Source organism: Epinephelus lanceolatus, chromosome 5 (genome assembly GCF_041903045.1).
Source record: "Epinephelus lanceolatus isolate andai-2023 chromosome 5, ASM4190304v1, whole genome shotgun sequence".
Lineage (NCBI taxonomy): Eukaryota > Metazoa > Chordata > Actinopteri > Perciformes > Serranidae > Epinephelus > Epinephelus lanceolatus.
The window spans coordinates 12,695,825-12,716,232 of NC_135738.1; the positions used below are offsets into that span (position 1 = coordinate 12,695,825).

Sequence of the window (20,408 nt, forward strand, 5' to 3'; positions counted from 1 at the left end):
ATATGTGGAAGTGTTTTAAATGGTAGGGTTTTAGCAAAAATGCATGTATTAAGGAAGCACTGAGCATCCAGTGTGAGACTTTGCAAACAAATATTTTGATAGAATTTTGCTGTTGTTGAACTCTTCACTTCAGCTAATCAGAAATGTTTGCTGTTTTTATATTCTTCATTCACTGTTGAGAAATTTGACATCAACAGTTTTCTTAACAAAATCAGTCTAAGGCTGGGGGTGTAATAGATATACAAGTGATCATTATGTGGGTGAAGTGTTCCTTTAATCACCCTCCCATTGCTTTGCGAAGATTTACCTTTGCAAGAATGGATAAAGGGGAAACAAAGAAATTTGTGGTTCTCAACATTTTTGCAAATACGTCATAGTAGACACATTTTTCATTTTCATTATGTTTACAAAAAAATATATAGATGGCATTGAATTTCTCATAAGACATAGGCTATTTGTTCTAAATCAGGAGTAGGGCGTCGATCTCATTTCAACAATAGGTGACAAATAAGACACAGGTGAAGGAAATTTTGAGCATCAAACACTAAATTTCCTGCATTGTGGTGAATTTTTATGCACCAATTTTTGCCTATCTTTCGTTAATTTATGGTGTAAATGTCTTTAATTTTGTCAAAATAAAAGTCCTCTGCTTCACAGGTTATTGGTGGGGGAAAAAATGTCTAAATATTGACATTGATACGTCCCCTGTGTCCCCCCTGAATCCTACACCTATGTTTATAGGAGACTTTCATGCTCTGGTATAGCAACAGAAAGTCCCAACACTGACAACCATTGTGTGCCTTTTGTAACACATAAGATTATGCTTGATAAATAACAATTAATCAGTTATTAAAATTGTTGATCAATTTTTCTGACAGTCGGCTAATTGATTTAGTAGATTTATGATGCAGAGCTGCTCCTGTAAATTGCACTCCATGCTGCGATGGTCCACTGGGTCGCTATCTGCAGACATAACTGGAAAACTAATGTTTATCACAAGCACAAGTGCTATTGACCCTTGTGGGTGACATAATTGCTCTTGATGGTAATGACCGTGTAGCCATATGGTAAATGCCATTACACCCTTAAAAGCTCTCAGATTCTATCTATGGTTAACAACACCCTATCCTTCACATAATTATATCCAGAAGCCAGTGTGCCCTGTTGCAGCAGGCACAGCCCAGCAAAGGAAACAAATGACCAACATAACCGCTATTTATAGTAAAGCTAACCATGGTTTAACCATGGGTTACGCAAGTAGGTGGTTTGTTTGGATTCCAGGGAGTGTTACCATGGTGAAATTGTAGTAGAGGAACACACTGTGGGTATCCTCTACGTCTGCATGGAGTAGATCATATTATTTGAATAAAATGTGGGCCATCATGTTGATAAATAAAACAATATGTGCTTGTGATTTAGGTATTTGATTTGGTGACAGCACAATCGCAGAGAAAGTATTTCAAAGGCTCATATCTTGTTTGCGCATCTGAGAACTCAAAATATGCCTGAAGTGACTTTGACTCATTGGCACAGACAAGTCACAGGACACAAAGTCGTCTGAATGTCTACAATCTTCCTGCACTTGTGGTCAGCGTGCCTCTCTTCCCCATAGCTTTTCCGGACATGTGTTGGTAGATTGAGACCAAAAGAGGATGAAGAAGAGGAGGAGGAGGAAAGGGAAAGAAAGACAACAGGCTAATTCATTCAGACGCTTGTGAAAGAGAGGAAGACTCAGTTTCCTCGGAGCATTATAAATACAAGCGCAGTCAGTCATCAAATTATAGCCATCTGCATTGGCCCGAGACCAGGATTCTGGTTGACGCACAATAAAGTAGTGTGAGAAGGGGTGTGGTAGCTGAAGGGGATCAGAGACTGTCCTCTTTGGTGGTTAAACCTCCACACACAGACTGACACCGAGTGTGGCAGCAGCTTCACAGCTCCAGCTTACACTGTTAAGGAGCGGGGATGATCCTTTACAGATAATGATGCCTTGTCAGCGAAATCACCTCGGGCTAGATCTCATCGACACACAGCCCCGAGTCCCTGGAAGATGGACAGTGTAGCTGAGTGTTGCAGTGGAAAACATGAGTCTTGTGATGCATGTCCTCAAAAAACCTCCATGATTCTGTTTCTTTTTCCCATCCTGCAGGAGCGAGTGACTTTTTGCATACCTGTTAGACGGTGTGAGCACAGGAGCAGTTCAAGCAGGAGACAAAAGCAGTGTCACAGAGCAGGGCATTTATACAGATAGCATTTTGAAAATGTGCTTTTCCTACACGAAGCCTATTCTACACAGAGCTTTGCAGAGCTTAGCTGGGGAACTAATGAATCCCAGGTCCAGGTACACTGCAGAGAGTGAAGCTATTGTGTGTATCATTAGAAAATGTGCTCCCTTTTCCTGAAGGCAACAGCAGCAAGCTGAATTTGAACCAGAAAATCCCCAGGCAGAATTGTCTTGGCATCGCCCTCTCCTTCAGCTTTTTATCCCCATGCTCAGTGAACAATCCAACAAAAGCTTGGGTTTAAGAACCATGGAGCTCATTGCGATTTTCTTTGTTAATGCAATTGCCTGTAAGAAAAGATTCTGTTCCCCCATTTTTCAGTTTCAGCCTGAAGGCTCCTGTGCAATTAGCACAAGTCTTTCATTTGGAATACCTTAGCCGTAGCAGAGACTCTCTGAACTGTACCATAATAGCCTCCGGCACAGTCAGTAACAGCTAACGACAATAGCCTCCGAAAAGTGACATTTTGAAAATGAATGATGTGTAACTGTGATAATTTCATTCGATTCAGTAATACAAATGATATTTGCATGTTGAGCTCCAGTCTCGTTTTGAATTGTTGATTTAGTTTTCTTGCAGCTTATCGGTTCGATTTAACTCAGAATGAATAACAAAGTGTAACATGTGATATTGTCAGAAACAATTTCCTGTGATATTTATTTCTGAGAGCCACCAACATGGCGTGTCTGGCTGCAGGAGACTGGTGCTGTGCAGCAGTGTATAATCGACTGTCTCTGTGTATTCGGCCCCAGTGCTGAGACCGTTCATCACTGACTTTGTTCATGACAGAGCAGCCTTGGAACCAAAAGCAAACGCCTCTTAGTGAAATCACAAAAGCATGGGCACGATGATAAAAGCTTTGCTTTCGTCCTTGCTGACATCAAAATGATTGTCTTTGTTCACATTTCCAGTGTTTGTTGCAGATCTGGGGATGGAGGGGTTCATTTACAGGATGCAAAACCAAAGGACAATTGTACCCTTCAGTGTTTTGAAGTTGGCAGCGTGGCATTAATGTAGATGCAACACAGACACAAGCTGCCCTTTAAAGGCACACACACACACGGACACCTTCAAACACAGTCTTGAGAACATACTTTTTCCATTTATAGCACTGAACGGGAATGTTTGGTGTCTTATTTTCTCTGACTCAGTCGTGTCTGAAGTCTTTCTGTGAGATTTTTGCCTCGTGGCATCGAGCCCACCGCCCCGCCAGGCTACTGGATGCTGCTGTTGATTTGAGGGAATATTTTGGCCCTCGTGATCTTGATGGAATGTTCTAACTTTGACACAGCAATGTCTCTCTCTGCCTCACTATTCCAAATATTCTAAGGCATTAGCATTGTGTGATGAGAAGACTGCCTTCTTCACTGTGTTCCAATGAGTGTCTGTGTCTTGTCCCTTGCGAGGGTGAGTGGGTGTCTAATGGAAAGCCCCCTTTCTATATCTCTTGGCTCAGGCCATGGAAAACCCATGCTGAGGAAACGGGGTCTTGGAGGTGGTCCAGTTTAATTTCAGAGCATGTGCACTGGGAAATAATTGACTTCCTCCGTGGTTTACATTTTGTCGAGGGCCTCGCAGAGCACAGTCCGAGGCAGGTGGCTGAATTTGCATATCATTGGAAACGAGACAGCTCAAGCCTGGGAAATCCTGCACCCCAAGACTCTATATGCCCGGAAAACCTCCGCAGGGGTAATGACTGATGTCTCAGTGAGAGAATCCCTTTGAGGCCAGAGGAGCTCCTCTTCAGCCAGGTGCAGCTGGAGGACACCTGATAATATAGAAATCAGTCCTGAGCAAGTTGCACTGTAACGTGAGAAATGCTCGTATACAGTAATTGGTTTCTCCAAACTTCCACATTAGAATTCACAGAGCTGCCATCCAGCAGTTGTCGGATGAGTTTATGGCTTCATGTGCAGGTGTCTCTTTGTGTTACCGTAATGTAATGATGCATTTTATGTTGCCACAGTGTAGAGAATGCAAATTGTGAGATATGCTGAAATGGATGAGACATTTATGTCTTTATTTAAAAGTGCACAGTTAAAGAAAATATATATGTGTGTGTGTGTGTGTGTGTGTGTGTGTGGGGTGGGTGACACACAGTGAAGATCACTGATTGTTGCAGTTACGTGGTGTGCCTTTGACTTCTCGGCTGACATGATGCCTCTTTCTTATATTAATATGCAATGTCCTATTTTCACTCTTCACAGAATCCTACTTTGGGGACAGCTACTGCAGTTTACAAGCCTTCCAAGATGTCTCCACCTTCCATCTGTCCCTACAGATCAAGACGAGTCGGCGAAGTGGGCTGCTGTTATTGGCTGCGGGAATGGAGGACTACCTGTTCCTTGAGCTGCAAAATGGCAAAGTACAGGTGAGTGGTTAACAAACTGTGGAGGAGGCTGAAATATTGTTTTGATACTGAAAGATGATATAGGTTGGCCAGTCCCAAAAATTGAAAATCTCTGCTGTCATGTTGTACAGCAGAGATTTGCTACACCAAAATGATCAGTGTTAGCAGGTACAGGAGCACATATCTAAAAGAAACCAGTGATGGTGCCTAAATTAAAGCTGTAGTCGGTGACTTTTTCACATTGGTTTAAACTGTCTCTATATTCACAAAACCACAGCACTAAATGAGACAGATAATCTTTAAAAAAACATATTCCTCTGCCTACTCTACTGCCTTGTATTGCTTTTAATGTCCTTTTGGAGTTTGAACAAAAACAACCATTAGAGCTGATGAGTCTCTGATTATTTCAATCACTGCTCATTTACTGCTGTCAACCTGTCAAACTAGGCAGCGCTGATCAAATATATCAAGATCTTGTTACTGCATTGCCTATTTCTTTCCGCAAATGTTTTCAGAAACTTATTATAGTGTACTGTTTAGCTATAAAATGAGAAAGTTGGTCCAACTGGTGGATGGTACTTGGTACTTTGGTGGACTATTTACAGTGGGTGCGGTTACATGACGGCTTCTCATTCTGAATGAAATAAATCTGAATAAAATCATTCTGAATTAAAGTTTTTCCAGGTTTGGGGCAGGGAAGGTTTCTGATTGGATAGGGGGCGGGGCGGATGTTACATGTTTACGTTTACCGGAAGGAAACACTGTAGTCCTCGCTCCGGATAACAAGTTGCTTGATGACGACGTTCTTAGTGCCTTTTTCGGGCGTGTTTTGCTTATATTCTTGAAGCAGCAGTACGACAACAACCTTGTTCTGCTAATGCTTCATCTGTTGAGGAGGAGAAGGGAGGTAGAAGGTCGAAGAAGGGAGATAGAAGACCGTGCTGTGGGCGAATGGAAACCGGTGAGTGCAACAAGTCCGACTGCTCTATCTCAGCCCGTTGCTATGCGCCAAATCGCACCAAAAGGGCAAGGAAACGAGCATGCGCAGAAAGAGCGGAATGAACTTAAAGAGGAATGAGTGTATACAAGTGCGAGAAATTCTTTCATTCAGAATTAGAAACGGAATATTCCAGCCCCTTACATCGGATTGAATTTTCAATCTCATTGGCCATTTTCATTCCGAATTAGGTGTTTACAAGATCACTTTTAATAGGAATGAACTTTCATTTCAAATGAAAAGGGAATTAAACTATCCATGTAAACGCACTCAATGTGGCACCCTGGTCACAAACGTTCTTATTTTACACCTAAACAGTACACTAAAATATGTTCCTGAAAACATTTGAGGTGAGAAATATGTAACGCAGTAATAGAAAATGAATTCATGTTTGCCTAGTTTGACAGTTTGACCACAGTTCATGAGCAGTGACTGATATGATTGACAACAGTGTTAGAGACTACTAGGCTCTGATTGGTTGTTAGTGAAGCAGCAGCAGTAGGAAGAAGAGGAGGGACATGATTTTTTGTTTTTCACAGACTATCTGTCTGTTGTACTTCTCTCAGAATAAAGTGACATTTTTTGTCATAGAAGTTACCTACTGTAGCTTTCATGTTAACTCAAAGACAGAGAAGGACTTAAAATTTACTCGAGTGAAAATAAAATCAAAGCTAAATAATCACTAAATTTGCTCATTTTAGAAGGTAAGACAATACACAAACAGATTCAGTGTTTACTTAATAAAAAGTGAGTCATTTTGCTTCTTATTCTCCTCCACAGAAGAAGCAAATATGCAGCGATTACCATAATAATATGGGTTAAATAAAACATACAATGTTAATTTACACACAGATGTAGCTCCACATGTTAAATTTTTAACTAGAGTGTTGAATATGTATTTAATTCAATGTCAAACCATCCCGGTGTTATAATTTCAGCTGGTTAATAACTTATTGATTGATTAATTCGCTACTATAATCCCAAAACATCACATATGAAATGACTTATGGGTGCGTTAGTTAGCTGCAGAATATCTCACACATTTGAGTGTGTTTTAAAGCTGTTTTAATTGTGAGAAGTGTTGTTTGATAACCAGTGAGCATCGAGACACATATGACACATATCATATGTGCAGTAAGAAAACAACCTAAATTGATTTGATTGTTCTGTTGTCTTCTCTAGTTGTCTCACTGGAATGAGAACTGTCACTTTTTACATCTATTATTAATTGTCTGACGGCATTAAGAAGCAGCAGAATTAGCATCAGGAGTGCAGTCACAGAGATTCATATAGATTTTCCCCAGAAAGCACAATATCTCTGCATTTTCAGTGAGGTGAAATCTCAGGGTGTGTGTAATAAAAGGAGATACTATCTTTCTCAGTGTTCTTCATTCAGTTCCTCAGAGTGTTATGAGATCCTCTGAGCAAATACACTCAAGGCCTTATAAGAATTAAATAACCTTATCTGTCGTACACGTGTAAGAATCGTGAAAACGCAGATCTCTGATGTGATCAGTGAAACTTTTTGGAACTTGTTCATTTTTAAAATACAGCTCATTCAATACTGTGAGCATACCTGAGGAATTATCTTGGGTTGTAGATACACTGTCTTGATCGTAAATGTTAATACTACAATAAAATGAAGCTTAAACTCAAGTGTTTTATGAGTCAATGAATTAGACCCCCATAAATGGTAAGTAATAGATTCCAGAGAGGTCATGAACACAGATAAGGGTATTTGGATTGGTATTTGTGCATTCAAGAGAGTTTCTTGTTCATAACTACTGACAGGACTGGACAAAGTTGTTGTAACTTGTAGTCTTTTATTTGTTTTAGTGAAGGAATTATCTTTAAACATTTGCCCTACATCCATGTGCTGCACATTTCTGATATGACAACCAATCAAGTACACCAGAATACCCCATATGCTACAAACTACATGTACAAAAGCTGGAAACCATTTTAAGTTAACACTTTATGGTACTCCACATTAATAAATGGTTAATTGATAGTAGGGCTGCCCCACAATAGTCGTCATTTAGGGCCATTAGTCGACTAGTCGCCCGCATGTTTATGATATTAATTTAATTATTAAATGATATATTTTGGGCGGGGCAACACAATGGTTTGAGTTGAAGGTGTGAGAAAGAATAGTATCAGTAACATTGTTAACACTGTGCTACATTACAGAGAAATACAAAACCGTACTAATGAACCTTCATTAATATAGGCCTATATTTTATCTACAAGTGCACGTCACACACTGAGCGAGCCGCCTGTTAATGACGCTGTGGGCTAATGGGCATGTAGCTACTTCCATGTTTCAGATGATACGTCATGTTTGTAGTCGACCAATGAAGATGAGTTTACATATCACCTTGGGTTGGTCCCTCACCTTCTCAAAATGATCCCACACTTTGGATTTCCTGTCCGACATGTTATTAACTAGCCTGTGGAATAACCACAGGCACCAGCCCTGGAAATTAGAGGCCCTACATGCTGTGTCTTTAACCACCTGGAAGAGCGAGTTTGGGCGCTGGGCGCTGGGCGCTGGGCACTACTCCTGAGTGCAGGGCTGATCTTCTTCCAGGTGCTGTTTATAAGTGTGTAGGCCTATCGTCTGTGGGACAGATGTAAAGCTCTGGGTAGCCCTGCACTAACATGATCAACTTTTCCATATTTATCAGACTGAATATTTACAGAAGAAGGGAAAGATATCTGATTGGTTTATAACTTGACTGCTGAGCGCGGCCACTTCCTGTGTCCTGTCCTTTCAAATTAAATTCCCACATGGTCCAGACTATAGGTTTTGATTTATTTTGACAAGGCGCAGCTCCTGAGTTTCACTTTTTTTTCCCTGCAACTAATGAAATCTTGCGAACTAATGACCTTTCTGGTCGACTAACATTTGGTCAACCATTAAGGGGCAGTCCTAATTGATAGTTAATTAAATTTTAGTTCATAGTTTTTATACCTTTAAAAAGCAATGATTAGATACTTGACAATGTTTGCTAATAATTTTAATTTTACAGTACCATAACAGTTTATTGTTGTGCACATTATAACTTTCTATATACTGTATTACATATTTTCTTAATGATTTTCAAATGATTGGTAAACCTTTTAGAAATCATTCGTAAAACATCTTTAAACATTAAATAAATATATGATATTTGTAACACTTCATTAATGATTAATAATTGGTTTGTAGACTGTAGTCTGTTGCATGATTAAAATACCTCGTTAAAGGTGGAGTCTGTCGTTCTCAAGAAACAAAGTTGACTGTTGCATATCATTCTCAAGTCGTCAAATACAGACACTTTTGTTTGGCAGTTTGGTCCATCTACCAACTTAAAGCATTTGACAACCTGGTAATGAGACCAATCCACTGTGTTTTTCCAAAATTGCAAAATGGTATATACATGCCTTTAAATGCATCTATAAGCATTGTTTGGGAGGAAGTTATAGAGTCGCAACTGTAGTTTTTAACACTTTACTGTTACTTTATAAATGGCTTTTAAAGTAAACATTCTTTGAATGGATATTACGAAGTTGCAACAGATCAACTGTGTGTCTAACGTAGCCCTACCCACACATTTTGAATATTGTATTGTTACTTTATTTTATAGTAAAGGTGTCATTGCTGAGTTTTTTTGATAGCTTTTTTGTAATCTCCCATTTTCTTGTCTCTTACTATCTGTTCATGAATGTGTTCAATACAATGATCTGATAGAGTGCTTTTATCGGTGCACAAATAATCACTGATTTATAGATCACCAATTAATGTTTTATGTTAAAAAATGTGTTACTATATTATACTTATTAATCATTAACAAATTATTAAAAGCATCGTCATAAACGTCATACAGCCTCTAAGATAATGTTTTTAGATGGTTTACAAACCATTACCAATTAGCATTTATTAATGATGGTTATTATAAAGTTTTACCAATATATTAATTAATATCTCCAAATGTGTAATGATAATTAAATTAAATGTTTTTGTCTTCCCTTAGGCACGGATGAACATGGGGGCTGGCGAGGTGGCACTAACCTCATCTCAAGGAGTTCAGCTGAACAATCTTCTGGACCACAAAGTCTCACTCACACTGCAAGATGGCAGACTCACCATGACAATTGATGAGCTCTTCCCGACGTACGTTCCTGTGGATGTCAACGGCGAACAGCTCAATATTGACCTGGGCATTTGGCTCGGAGGAACAGGAGAACTGGACACCTCCTACCTCAGCACTGCCATTCCCCCTTTCCGCGGCTGCATGACTCAGGTCAAATTTGAGTCCCACCAGTTTGATATTCTCAGCGCGGTGTTTAAACAATGCCACGACACAAAGGAAACCTGCAGCAGTGAGTTTGAGGCTGGTGACGGGGAGGCGACTAGTTTCAGCACTCCTGATTCCTTTGTGTCCTTCCCCACCTGGAGTGGGCCTAGTGGTGCTCCAAGGGTCTTAGAAGTCCTGATGAAAACCACCATTGAGGACGCGTTACTTGCTTTCCACCCTGGCCAAGAGACAGACTTCATCGCTATTGGTGTCGTGAAAGGCTTTCTCAAAGGTGTGGTGGACCTTGGCAGTGGCATGGAGGTGCTAGAGAATACCCAGGTGCAGCTGGATGATGATCAGTGGCACAGAGTTAAGGTTCAAGTCAGTCAGGATTCTTTTACCATCATGGTAGATAGCCAGTCTTCCTCTCTCCCTCTTGACCCATCTGAAAAATTGGACTTGGTTGGAAACTTGTATTTAGGAGGCATCCAGGGGAAAATGAAGGACGTGTTTCGCGACAGTGAGTCCTTGAGTCGTGCAGAGGAGGAAATGACAGCCGAATCCTTCATTGGTTGTTTAGGAGAGATCAAAGTAAATCAGAAGGACAGAAGCCTGCAGGATGCTTTGGTGACTAAAGATGTCCATGTTAAATGTGAAGGAGAGGACTATGACTACTCAACTTACTACGACACAGACGCAACAACTTCTCCACCCGTTCAATTCCCATATGATGATGTAGACGTCAGTGAACAGCATTGCTACCCAACAGATGACACGCCAGAGATTTTCAAAAATGTAACAAAACTCCTCGATGTTGCTCCATTGCTTGTGCCCGAAGTTGGGGAAGCTCTTCTTGATATCAACAACATGGACCCTACATTTGACCTCAGTGCTGCAGGAATACGTCAGTCTCAGATCATCTTTACCCTCCAGAATGATCCCTGGTATGGCTTGGTTGATATAAACACCAGCACAAGGCGCACACGAAAGTTCACTCTTCTTGATGTTGTCAATAAGAAAATCAAGTATATGCATGATGGAAATGAAAGGCATGCAGATCAAATCCAGCTGCAGGTGGTTGTACAAAGTGATGACAATCTTCCAGAATGTTTAACGACTCCTCAGGAGTATATTGTCCCAGTAGAAATCCTTCCCATCAATGACATACCACAACTTGGTGGAGGAGAACTCACCATCACAGAAAACGGCAGAACTCGTCTGAGTCCCAGCCTTATTAAAATCATGGATTCTGACAGTCGCTGCGATGATTTAGTAGTAACTGTAACCTTAGCACCTCCCATGGCAGTTGGTTACTTCGAAAACGGTCAGCAGCCTGGAAGAAGCATCTCAGAGTTCACTTGCAAGGAACTGAAAGATGGAAATATCTATTTCATACACAGAGCGGGTAGTGCTTCTGGAATTACCCTGGAGGTGTCAGATGGACAGTCAGTCAGCCATTCAACTTCTTTTAAGTTAGCTGTGACACAGCCTCATATGACTATGGTCACCAACACTGGACTTCTCTTGTCTCAAGGAAGCAACGGATCCATAGGTGTTCAAAGCCTGGCTGTCATCGCTCATCCTCGTAATGGAGATGTTGTGTACAACGTCACGCAGCCTTTGATGTATGGAGAACTACAGATAATGACACCTAATGGAATGTACAAGCAGGTTACAACTTTCCATCAATCCGATTTAGATCAAGCCCGCCTTAGATATGTTAGCACAGACTCGGCTGACCAGGAAGATGTTGTGAGCGAGAGGATTCAGTTCGACGTCCACCTGGGGCAGTTCTCCCTCCACAACCAAAACTTCTTGGTCAAAATCATCCCTGCGCAAGTAAAAATTTCTAACCTGGTCCCACTTGAGATGGAGGCCGGTGAAGAGCAAACGATCAGTGTAACAGAGCTTCAAGCCGAAGTAAAAGGGAAAAACCCAGATCCACAAACTGTAAGATACATCCTCGTCAAGCCTCCAACACTCGGTAGTCTCAAGTTGTCAGACAGGGAGTTGGCTGAGGGGGACACCTTCACACAGAAGGACATTTTGGACAGCACTGTTAGCTACAAAGTACGTGTGCAAAGAGCTGTGGATAGTATAGACCAGTTCCAGTTCAGGGTCCTTGCTGACGATCAGTACTCCCCTCTGTACACCTTCCCAATTACCATCCTCGCAAATGCAGACACTCCTGTTCTGACTAATGAGAAGCTGGTTGTCTTGCAGGGTGGTGAGCATGCTCTGAACAAATACTATCTTTGGATGCACTCCCCAAGCTCTACAGATTTTGTGTACAGGGTCACACAGGGGCCAAAGTACGGGCGACTGATCAGGGACTCCCCACCTGGGCAGCCTAGATTTGAGGGGGCAATAAGAATATTCAGCAATGAAGACCTCAAGTTTGAAAGGCTTATTTACAAACACGATGGCTCCAAGACGAGCAGTGATGAGTTCCGCTTTTCAGCATTTGATCAAGGAGGAGAAAGTTCAGGCACTGAGGAAGCAGTGAGCGGAGTTTTCCAAATAGCAATCCAATCTAAGAATGAGCATGCTCCTGTGAGGGTTGTGGATAAAGTCTTCAATGTAGTCCGCCATGGTCAGCGTCTGCTTACAACTGATGTCATTCAGTTTAAGGATGACGACTCCGGTTTCAATGACACCCAAATTGTCTACGCTCGTGAGGGAATCCTCTCAGGCAACATCGTCTCAACAGCTAATCCCTCACAGGCCCTTTTCCGTTTCACACAAGCCGACCTGCGAGATAAGAAAATCCTCTTCATCCACCACGGAGCGGACCGGGAGCGCTTCTCACTGCAGGTGTCAGATGGCTTCCACAAGACCACCGCGCTGCTTGACATCCAGGCAAGTGAGCCCTACCTGCGAGTCGTGAACAACACGATCATTGTCATCGACCATGGAAGCACCAAGACCCTCAACACCACCCTGCTGAGCGCTGACACCAACATGGACATCAGAGACGATAGTGGGATCAAGTTTCAGGTCACGTCGCCACCGAGCGATGGCAGGATTATTGTCAGTGGGATCGAGGCTTTAGAGTTCACCCAGGAGGATCTGAAAAAAGGCGTTGTGTCATATGAGCATAATTATGAGAGTCTGAGGTCCAAGGACTCCTTCAGCTTCACCGTCCAAGCAAGAGGACATTCAGAAGAGGGAACGTTCAGGATTAAGATATTCAAGCAAGGTTATTACTCTGAGCCGGAGGTGATCACCAATGAGGTCATCATTTCCTATGAGGGAGAGCACACCATAATCAACCAGGATAATCTCAAGGTAAGGTTTACTGAGTCATTACAGTATGTTGAGCAAAATCGATTTCATTTAATAACGAGATGAGTTATGTATGTGACATATAGAGTACTGGTTCCCAACATGGGGGTCCTGGCCCCCACTAGGAGTCACCAAAGCCTCACACAGGGTCCAGAGGCCTTCTTGATCTCAGGCAGCCCTGTCTCATAGAAATTATGTTGATACACAACTGATTTGAAACAGGGGAAATCTTAATGCTAAGTTAACTGCATTATCTTTTAACATAATGAGGAAATGCTGCGAATTACCGTATCGGGCAAGCCGCAAAAATGTTGATACTAAATGAAATGTTCATTGGCGAAATATTCTATTTGTTCTCAGCCAAAATAGGCAATCTTGCAAAACACTCTCTACTCGTAGTGACCACAGCATTATTGATTGATCATTAATGATTAACGAGACTGATAGAAAATATTTTGGCACACTTACAGCGACGCAGTGTTTCACTTTATTGTTGAGCTTTCAGTCTAGTGGACTGCATGTATGCTCTGATGAAGGTGGAGTATACTTATTGATAATACTTATTGATGTTTCCAGCACTTTGCCAAGACCAAGCTGGGTGGAGCCGTGGTTGTTCTGCATTAATTAATGATTAAACAAAATCACAATCTTTCCCTTACCTCAACCAAAGTGTTTCTTTTGAATAACATAACCAGAGACAGATGTCTGGATGCAAACTCAGGGTTCTGGTGTCACAGTCCTGTATTTCGTATGTCCACCATTCACGACGTGGTACATTCAATTAGTTAATGTAGTATTTCAGTAACTCAAAGAAACGTTGTCTCTTAAAGGTACTATGCAGAATTGTTGGTTACTGTTTGTGAACATGCTCGCCAGCAAAAGTGTAATTAAAGTCAGCTCTGGTTTGGAGTATAGCCCAAAGGCTGAAAAATGAAGCCAATGTTGAAGTAACAAAAACTGCAGTTCATCGAATGACCACTTGAGTCTGGCTCCAAAACAGCTTCAAACCCTATAGACCACCATGATAAAATGCCCAAATTTACAGCAGAAATAAACTTATTTACAGCCTCGTACAAAACACAGTTTTGGTCTCTATACCTAATTACAATATTCATGACAACTGTACAGAGAGGGGAGTTTTTCATTTACTATTTACTATTTACTATTCATTTACTATTTTTAAGGGCCAAAGTTTTGCATATTTAAAGGCTGCTCTACCCTCTCAAATATGGTCACTTCTGTGTCTAAAAAAACATGATGGCGACGGTTGAAATGCCTAACTTAAGGCTCCAAAACAGCTGTCCACAAACCAATGGGTGACATCATGGTAGCTACATCCATTATTATCTACAGTCTACAGCCTTGGTGCTGTCTCTTGGATGCCTGCTGCTTACAGTCTAGCATCTGGTCGCTACCTTTTAATGAAGCCCTAGCCTCACTGTAGTGCAGTAGCCGTAGACGTCAATAAACATCCTGAACACAGAAAATAATAAGAAAATACAGGCAGAGAGCAGAGTCTTTGCAGAAAAATACACTGCCACACACTTCTAGTCGGTCATAGGCGATGATTGAGAGGGATTACTTCAGTATGAGTCTATTCATTGTTTTCAGGAAAATCTTGCTTAGTATATCTTTAACATAATCCAGGCAGCAAAAGTAATTATTAAAACAGTTTAGTAATTTACAAATACAATTTCTAGGAGACAGGGTTGTTTTAAGGGTGTAAAAAAAACGTATATGTTCATATACAGTAGACCTATATCTCAGCATTTCCTTAATTTATGTGAGGAAAACTAAATTAAATTCTTATTTTCAATGTTTAGATTATTATTCAAGATATTAAAATAAAAAAAATGTCACCGGATAAGGGCACATTGAGAACCTGAACAAAAAACTAAACTGCCTCACTATGCATTAGAAAAGTACCCAGTTAAAACAACCACAGAGCTAATAGAAGAATGGCCAAGCATCAGGGAGGAGAACAAAAATGAAGCCTATTTAGTGTGTATGATTATTTAAAAAAAAAAAAATAAAAAACATAATATAGACAGAATTGTATAGAAAGTTACTAAAAATATCAGAAAAACGTACCTGTGATGCAAAATTCAATCAATACAATCTACTCAAAATCGTCCAAATTGCTATTTTTACACAAACTTCCTGCAGTTATTGTTTTCACTGTTGGGGTCAGTTGCAGTGTTTCAGTACTGTTATTTTTAAACATTGAATATAAAATGAAATATCCATAAAATCTGTCGTCAGTTTACTTGATAATAAAAAATGGGGTCCCTTAAGGATAAAGTCTGGGAACCACTCATTCAGAGTTACAGTTCACAAATCTACAAATCTAAATCTGCTTTGCAGCAGACCCTTAATTTATAAAGCACACATTTGTTTTTACTCATCAAGACAGTATTTAGAATTTAAGCATCTTGGCGGGGATTATGTGACAGAATATTGTCTTTGTCTTTTTCAAGTTTATTTTCACTTTGTGAAATTGATCTTTCTCGTGACCCATTCGAGCATACTGCCCCGTTTTATAACCCCGTCTTTAATCTACATTATAACCACATGAAAGCAGGGCTAAATATGACTGTGCAGTTGCTGCTTTTAATCTAGTTTATGTACTAAATTACAGTCTATTAAGTGTGGAAAACAGAGCACTAAGTATCCCCCGAGGAGCTTCCTGAAGCCCACTGTAATTTATAAGATGAGCCTGCCTGCACTTCATCTTGAATGCAATTAATGAGGTTTAAATTGTCGGCCCATTCATAACACATTCTCTGTATATATATCTTGACTTGTAGAATAATGAGGGACAGTTCTGGAAATTAAATGTTCTTTCTTTTAAACTTTCATTTCACCATAGTATAGCAATATTGACTGGAGCAGAACCCAGACATCCAGTTCACATACTACTGAAATATGTATTGAACAAAGCCTTGGCAGAATGGCCTTTACAACAGGTAAAATATTGACTCAGCTTCTGGGAGCTTTTCCAATGTGTGTCCTTACTATGAAATGAAAAGTAGTACGATCTTCTGAAATATTCTCAAATGCAAGCTCGACTGCTAAACACTCCACGGCTTCAGGCTCCAGAGAGTTTATTAAATCTTCTCAGTGGGATGACCATAAATCTGCCTGTGTGTAAATCTGCAGCATGACTTTAAATGTTGCCAAATGTCACAAATGTCTTTTTCAAGTTTTTCTCCACCATACAGACACACTGTTCCAATTAGGTACTATATGCTTTACTCGTACCATTAGATATAAACTGTACTAAAGTTGAAGTGCCCTATTTTAGCAGTTAATACATAACAAATTAATGTAGTGTACTGACATTAACTCACAATACTGTTTCTGTGCTAAAATGAAATAAGAAAAGGAATCCAGTTCCAGATGTCTAATATAACTCCAACTCTGAAACACTGCTGCCAATTTCACATGAATGCTTTTTTCTTAAAGTTTTATTAGTTTATTTGATTTGTTTTGCCAACTGTCATTGGGGCAGTTGCACAACCTTCTGCTATTTTTGTCAGCTGTGAGTGGTTCCTTTATTTCCATGGTTGAGGACAACAGCATCTATCATCACCACATTTTAAAAGTCATGCCATTTTTCTGTGTGTGCTGCCTTTTGAGGTTTAATAAGTTACAAGGTGAAGTAATTTAACACAGCCCAGTCGTCAGAAGAAAATGCTGGCATTGTACTCTTGTGCAAAGCATGAATATTTGTTTATGTTTATTTGTTTATTTGTTTCGTACATAACATATCAACTTTTCTGCACTGACATAGTTCAGTTACATGTATATGAGCTGACTTTGTCATCATAGGGTGGAGGGGATGGCATGAAACTGAGATGGCTGCCAAGCAGCAGCCCACTGACCAACAAACTGCACTAGGTGTTTTAGACTAGGTGTTTTTGGTGAGAGATTTTGGCATTTCCAGCTGCGATTGTGGCACCAAACCCAGGTGTTTTTTAGTGAGACATCGGCTGCATTTTTAGTGATTGTGGCACCAAAGCCGCATGTTTTCCAGCTGCACATTGTGGCATTTTCTGCTGCTATCATAGCAAAAACACAAACAAAAAATGGGTGTTTTTGGTAAGACATTGTTGGAGATTTCTGTTTTAGAGCCAACCTCAAATACCAGGTGTTCTTTAGCGAGACATTGCCTGCATTTTTTGTGGTAATTGTGGCACTAACACCAACTGTTTTAAGCTAGACATTATGGCATTTCCAGCTGCAATTGTGACACTAAAACTGGGTGGGTTTTTTAGCAGGATATTAGCTGCATTTTCAGTAGTAATTGTGGCACTACAATGTGTGTTTTTTAAGTAAGACATTGGCTGCATTGTTAGTGATAATTGTGGCACCAAATTCAGGTGATTCATGGCATTTTCAGCTGCCATTTTGGAAAAAAAACAGACAAATTAGTGGGGGTTTTTTGGTAAGACATTGGTGGCATTTCCAGCTACAGTTGTGGCACTAAAACCGAGACATTAGTAGCATTTTCAGTAGTGATTGTGGCACTAACATGCGTGTTTTTTTAGCAAACCATTGGCTGCATTTCCAGCTTTAATTGTGGTACCAAAGCCAGGTGTTTTCATCATGACATGCTCAGCTGCTATTTTGGCAAAACAATGGGTGTTTTTTTGGTAAGATAATGGTAGCATTTCCAGCTGCAACTGTGGCACTAAAACCAAGACATTAGCGGCATTTTCAGTGGTGATTGTGGCACTAAAATCAGGTGTTTTTCAGCAAGACATTGTCGACTTTTTTAGTGGTGACTGTTGCACTAAAACCGGGTGTTTTTTAGCGAGATACTGGCAGAATTTTTAGTGATGATTATGGCACCAAAACCAGGGGTTTTCCAGCTAGACATCATGGCATGTTCAGCTGCTATTTTGGCAAGACAATGGGTGTTTTTTCTTTGGTAAGACAATTGTGGCATTTCCAGCAGTGGTTGTGGCAACAAAGCAGGGTATTGTAAGCTAAAATACAATCTTTTTCTTAAACGTATCTGCTACATCTGAACCATACAAATGTTACATATCTGTGGTTTGCAGAATGTGCAATGCCAACGTTTATTGTGGCAATAAGGTTGTTTCACTACACACACAAAACACATTAAAATGATCATTCTACAAAAACAACATAATAAAGGCATTAAGATGTTGAATCATAAATTTAAAGTGTGTATCTTTGCCTTTCAGGTGGACCAAGCTGATATTGTGCCTACAGAAATGGTGTTCACCATTAAAGCACCTCCTCGTCTCGGTCATGTGGTCAAGCTGACAAACAGCTCGGACAGCACGGCCTCTCCTGTCCTCGACTACATTCACTCCTTCACTCAAGAGGACATTGATCAGGGGCGCATTCTCTACGTGTCTGCATCCATCCAGGTTCAGTGTTCATTTATTTTGTTGTAGTAAATCAGATGTGGCAGCTCTTTCATATTCATGCCGAAAGTAAAATCAGACAAAAGACAACCTCAGCCTCTGATGAGTCCGAGGTACAAGGTCTATTTTTATTATTTAAATAACATATTTGAACATCCATCTCTTTCAGGGCAATGACGCCTTCACAGTGGATGTCAGTAATGGTTTCACTACAGTGGAGGACCTGCACGTCTCTGTGAACATCGTGCCCCGCCTCATCCCCCTCCAGACCTTTAATTTCACAGTGAAGGAAGGCCTCAGCAAGGCGATTAACGCAGAGATCGTTAACATCACACATCCCTTCTACAGCTCAGCAAACATTGACTTTGTTGTGGAGGAGCCGCCGCAGCATGGGGACCTCCGTTACCTAGATGGAGACGAGGTCACCTACTTTACATGGGAAGAGGTACGTAATTATATGATGACAGAAATATTGAATAAAATGTCTTAAGATCTCGTCAGCTATGTTCGTCATACATCTACGGCCTGGCGCATTTTCCTAAGATTTGCCGAATCTCAATAGCAATGGTTAGTCTTGAATCTGCCTCATGAGGCCAGCTATTGATTCCAAATCCAAAAAAGAAAATGTCTCAGAGGAAATTAGAGAATTTCATAGTTAGTGGACATATTTGTTTGCGTTCACTACTAACGCTGCAAAGTTTAAGTATCAAATAATCATTAGTAGCCCACTGCAGAGTGGCTGCTTTGTTGTAAAACATATTAATGAATGCTCAGTTAGACCTATTAGGAATGTTTATAGGCTGATTCAGATTAAATAGGCTGTGCTGCCGTCACTATAAGGCACAAATATTTATTGTGGCTCCAATTTTTTGGGCAAAAAATGGCTCTTTTGAAAGTAAAGGTTGCTGACTCCTGTTCTAAGTTAATGAAAGCACAACAATTCCTTAAACAGCAAAGAAATACAACCATACAATTATACAACACTCTTTCAAGGAGAAATGAGAAGAATAAATATATATATCAATATTTAATAAAGTAATAAAAATACATATTAAGAATATTAAAACATATATGTTTAGTTATGAATATTATATACAATTTCTGACCATAGATGCCTCTAAATCCTGCACACTGGACCTTTAAAACCTTAATAATTGTGTTTTACCATTTGGTTTCTCTTGCTGTTTTCAAAATTCTGACATTTGTTTTGCCTTCTTTATTGGGAGAATATTGTAAAATAAAACTTGCCTACTTTTTATTCACCATGTGGCTGGTTTCACTAAATTGTTAGCATATGTGTACCGCATGTGTTTCCAAACCCACCAAAACCCTGCATCCTCTAACTAACATCTGAGAGATTTAGTAGATTGGATTAATCATTTCTTCAAAGCACCTGAATTTCATGTGGACAGAAATTATATTTATATTTTTGTCAGTCCCAGACCAAAAACTTCCCAGAAGACCCCGCAAAAAAATCCAATAATCCATATTTCATCCAGTTTTAATAACTCCAGGGAGTTTAACATCTTCCTCTCACGAGTAGATCACAGTGGCTGTTCATGAGGATTACCACAGTGAGGCATCGCCATGAAACTTTCCCCGGTTACTTCTCAGCGCTGTTTTGGATTTGTTGTGTTGTACCAGAGAGAGAGGGGAGGGAGAGTCTGCGAGCTGCTGGTGCTGCAGCACAGTTATCTGGTCTCTCTCCATGCGGTTCAGAGGCCTCAGCTTTAGGAAAATATTAAAAATGCATGAGTAGTTACTGGTGAAAAAAAAGCAAACCTCATGCATTCTGAATGGACCACATAGTTTACT

The 20,408-nt window shown here is 40.3% G+C and overlaps 1 protein-coding gene across 1 annotated transcript in view; it reads left to right on the top strand.

The window, feature by feature from the left end:
• The window catches only part of cspg4 (chondroitin sulfate proteoglycan 4), a 115,978-nt gene that overhangs the window by 58,782 nt on the left and 36,788 nt on the right, over positions 1-20,408 (top strand). Inside the window, exons 2-5 of the mRNA XM_078167716.1 lie at positions 4,490-4,653; positions 9,646-13,197; positions 18,408-18,596; positions 18,763-19,038. Coding sequence (XP_078023842.1) covers positions 4,490-4,653; positions 9,646-13,197; positions 18,408-18,596; positions 18,763-19,038 — 4,181 coding nt within the window. The remainder of the gene's footprint in view (positions 1-4,489; positions 4,654-9,645; positions 13,198-18,407; positions 18,597-18,762; positions 19,039-20,408) is intronic.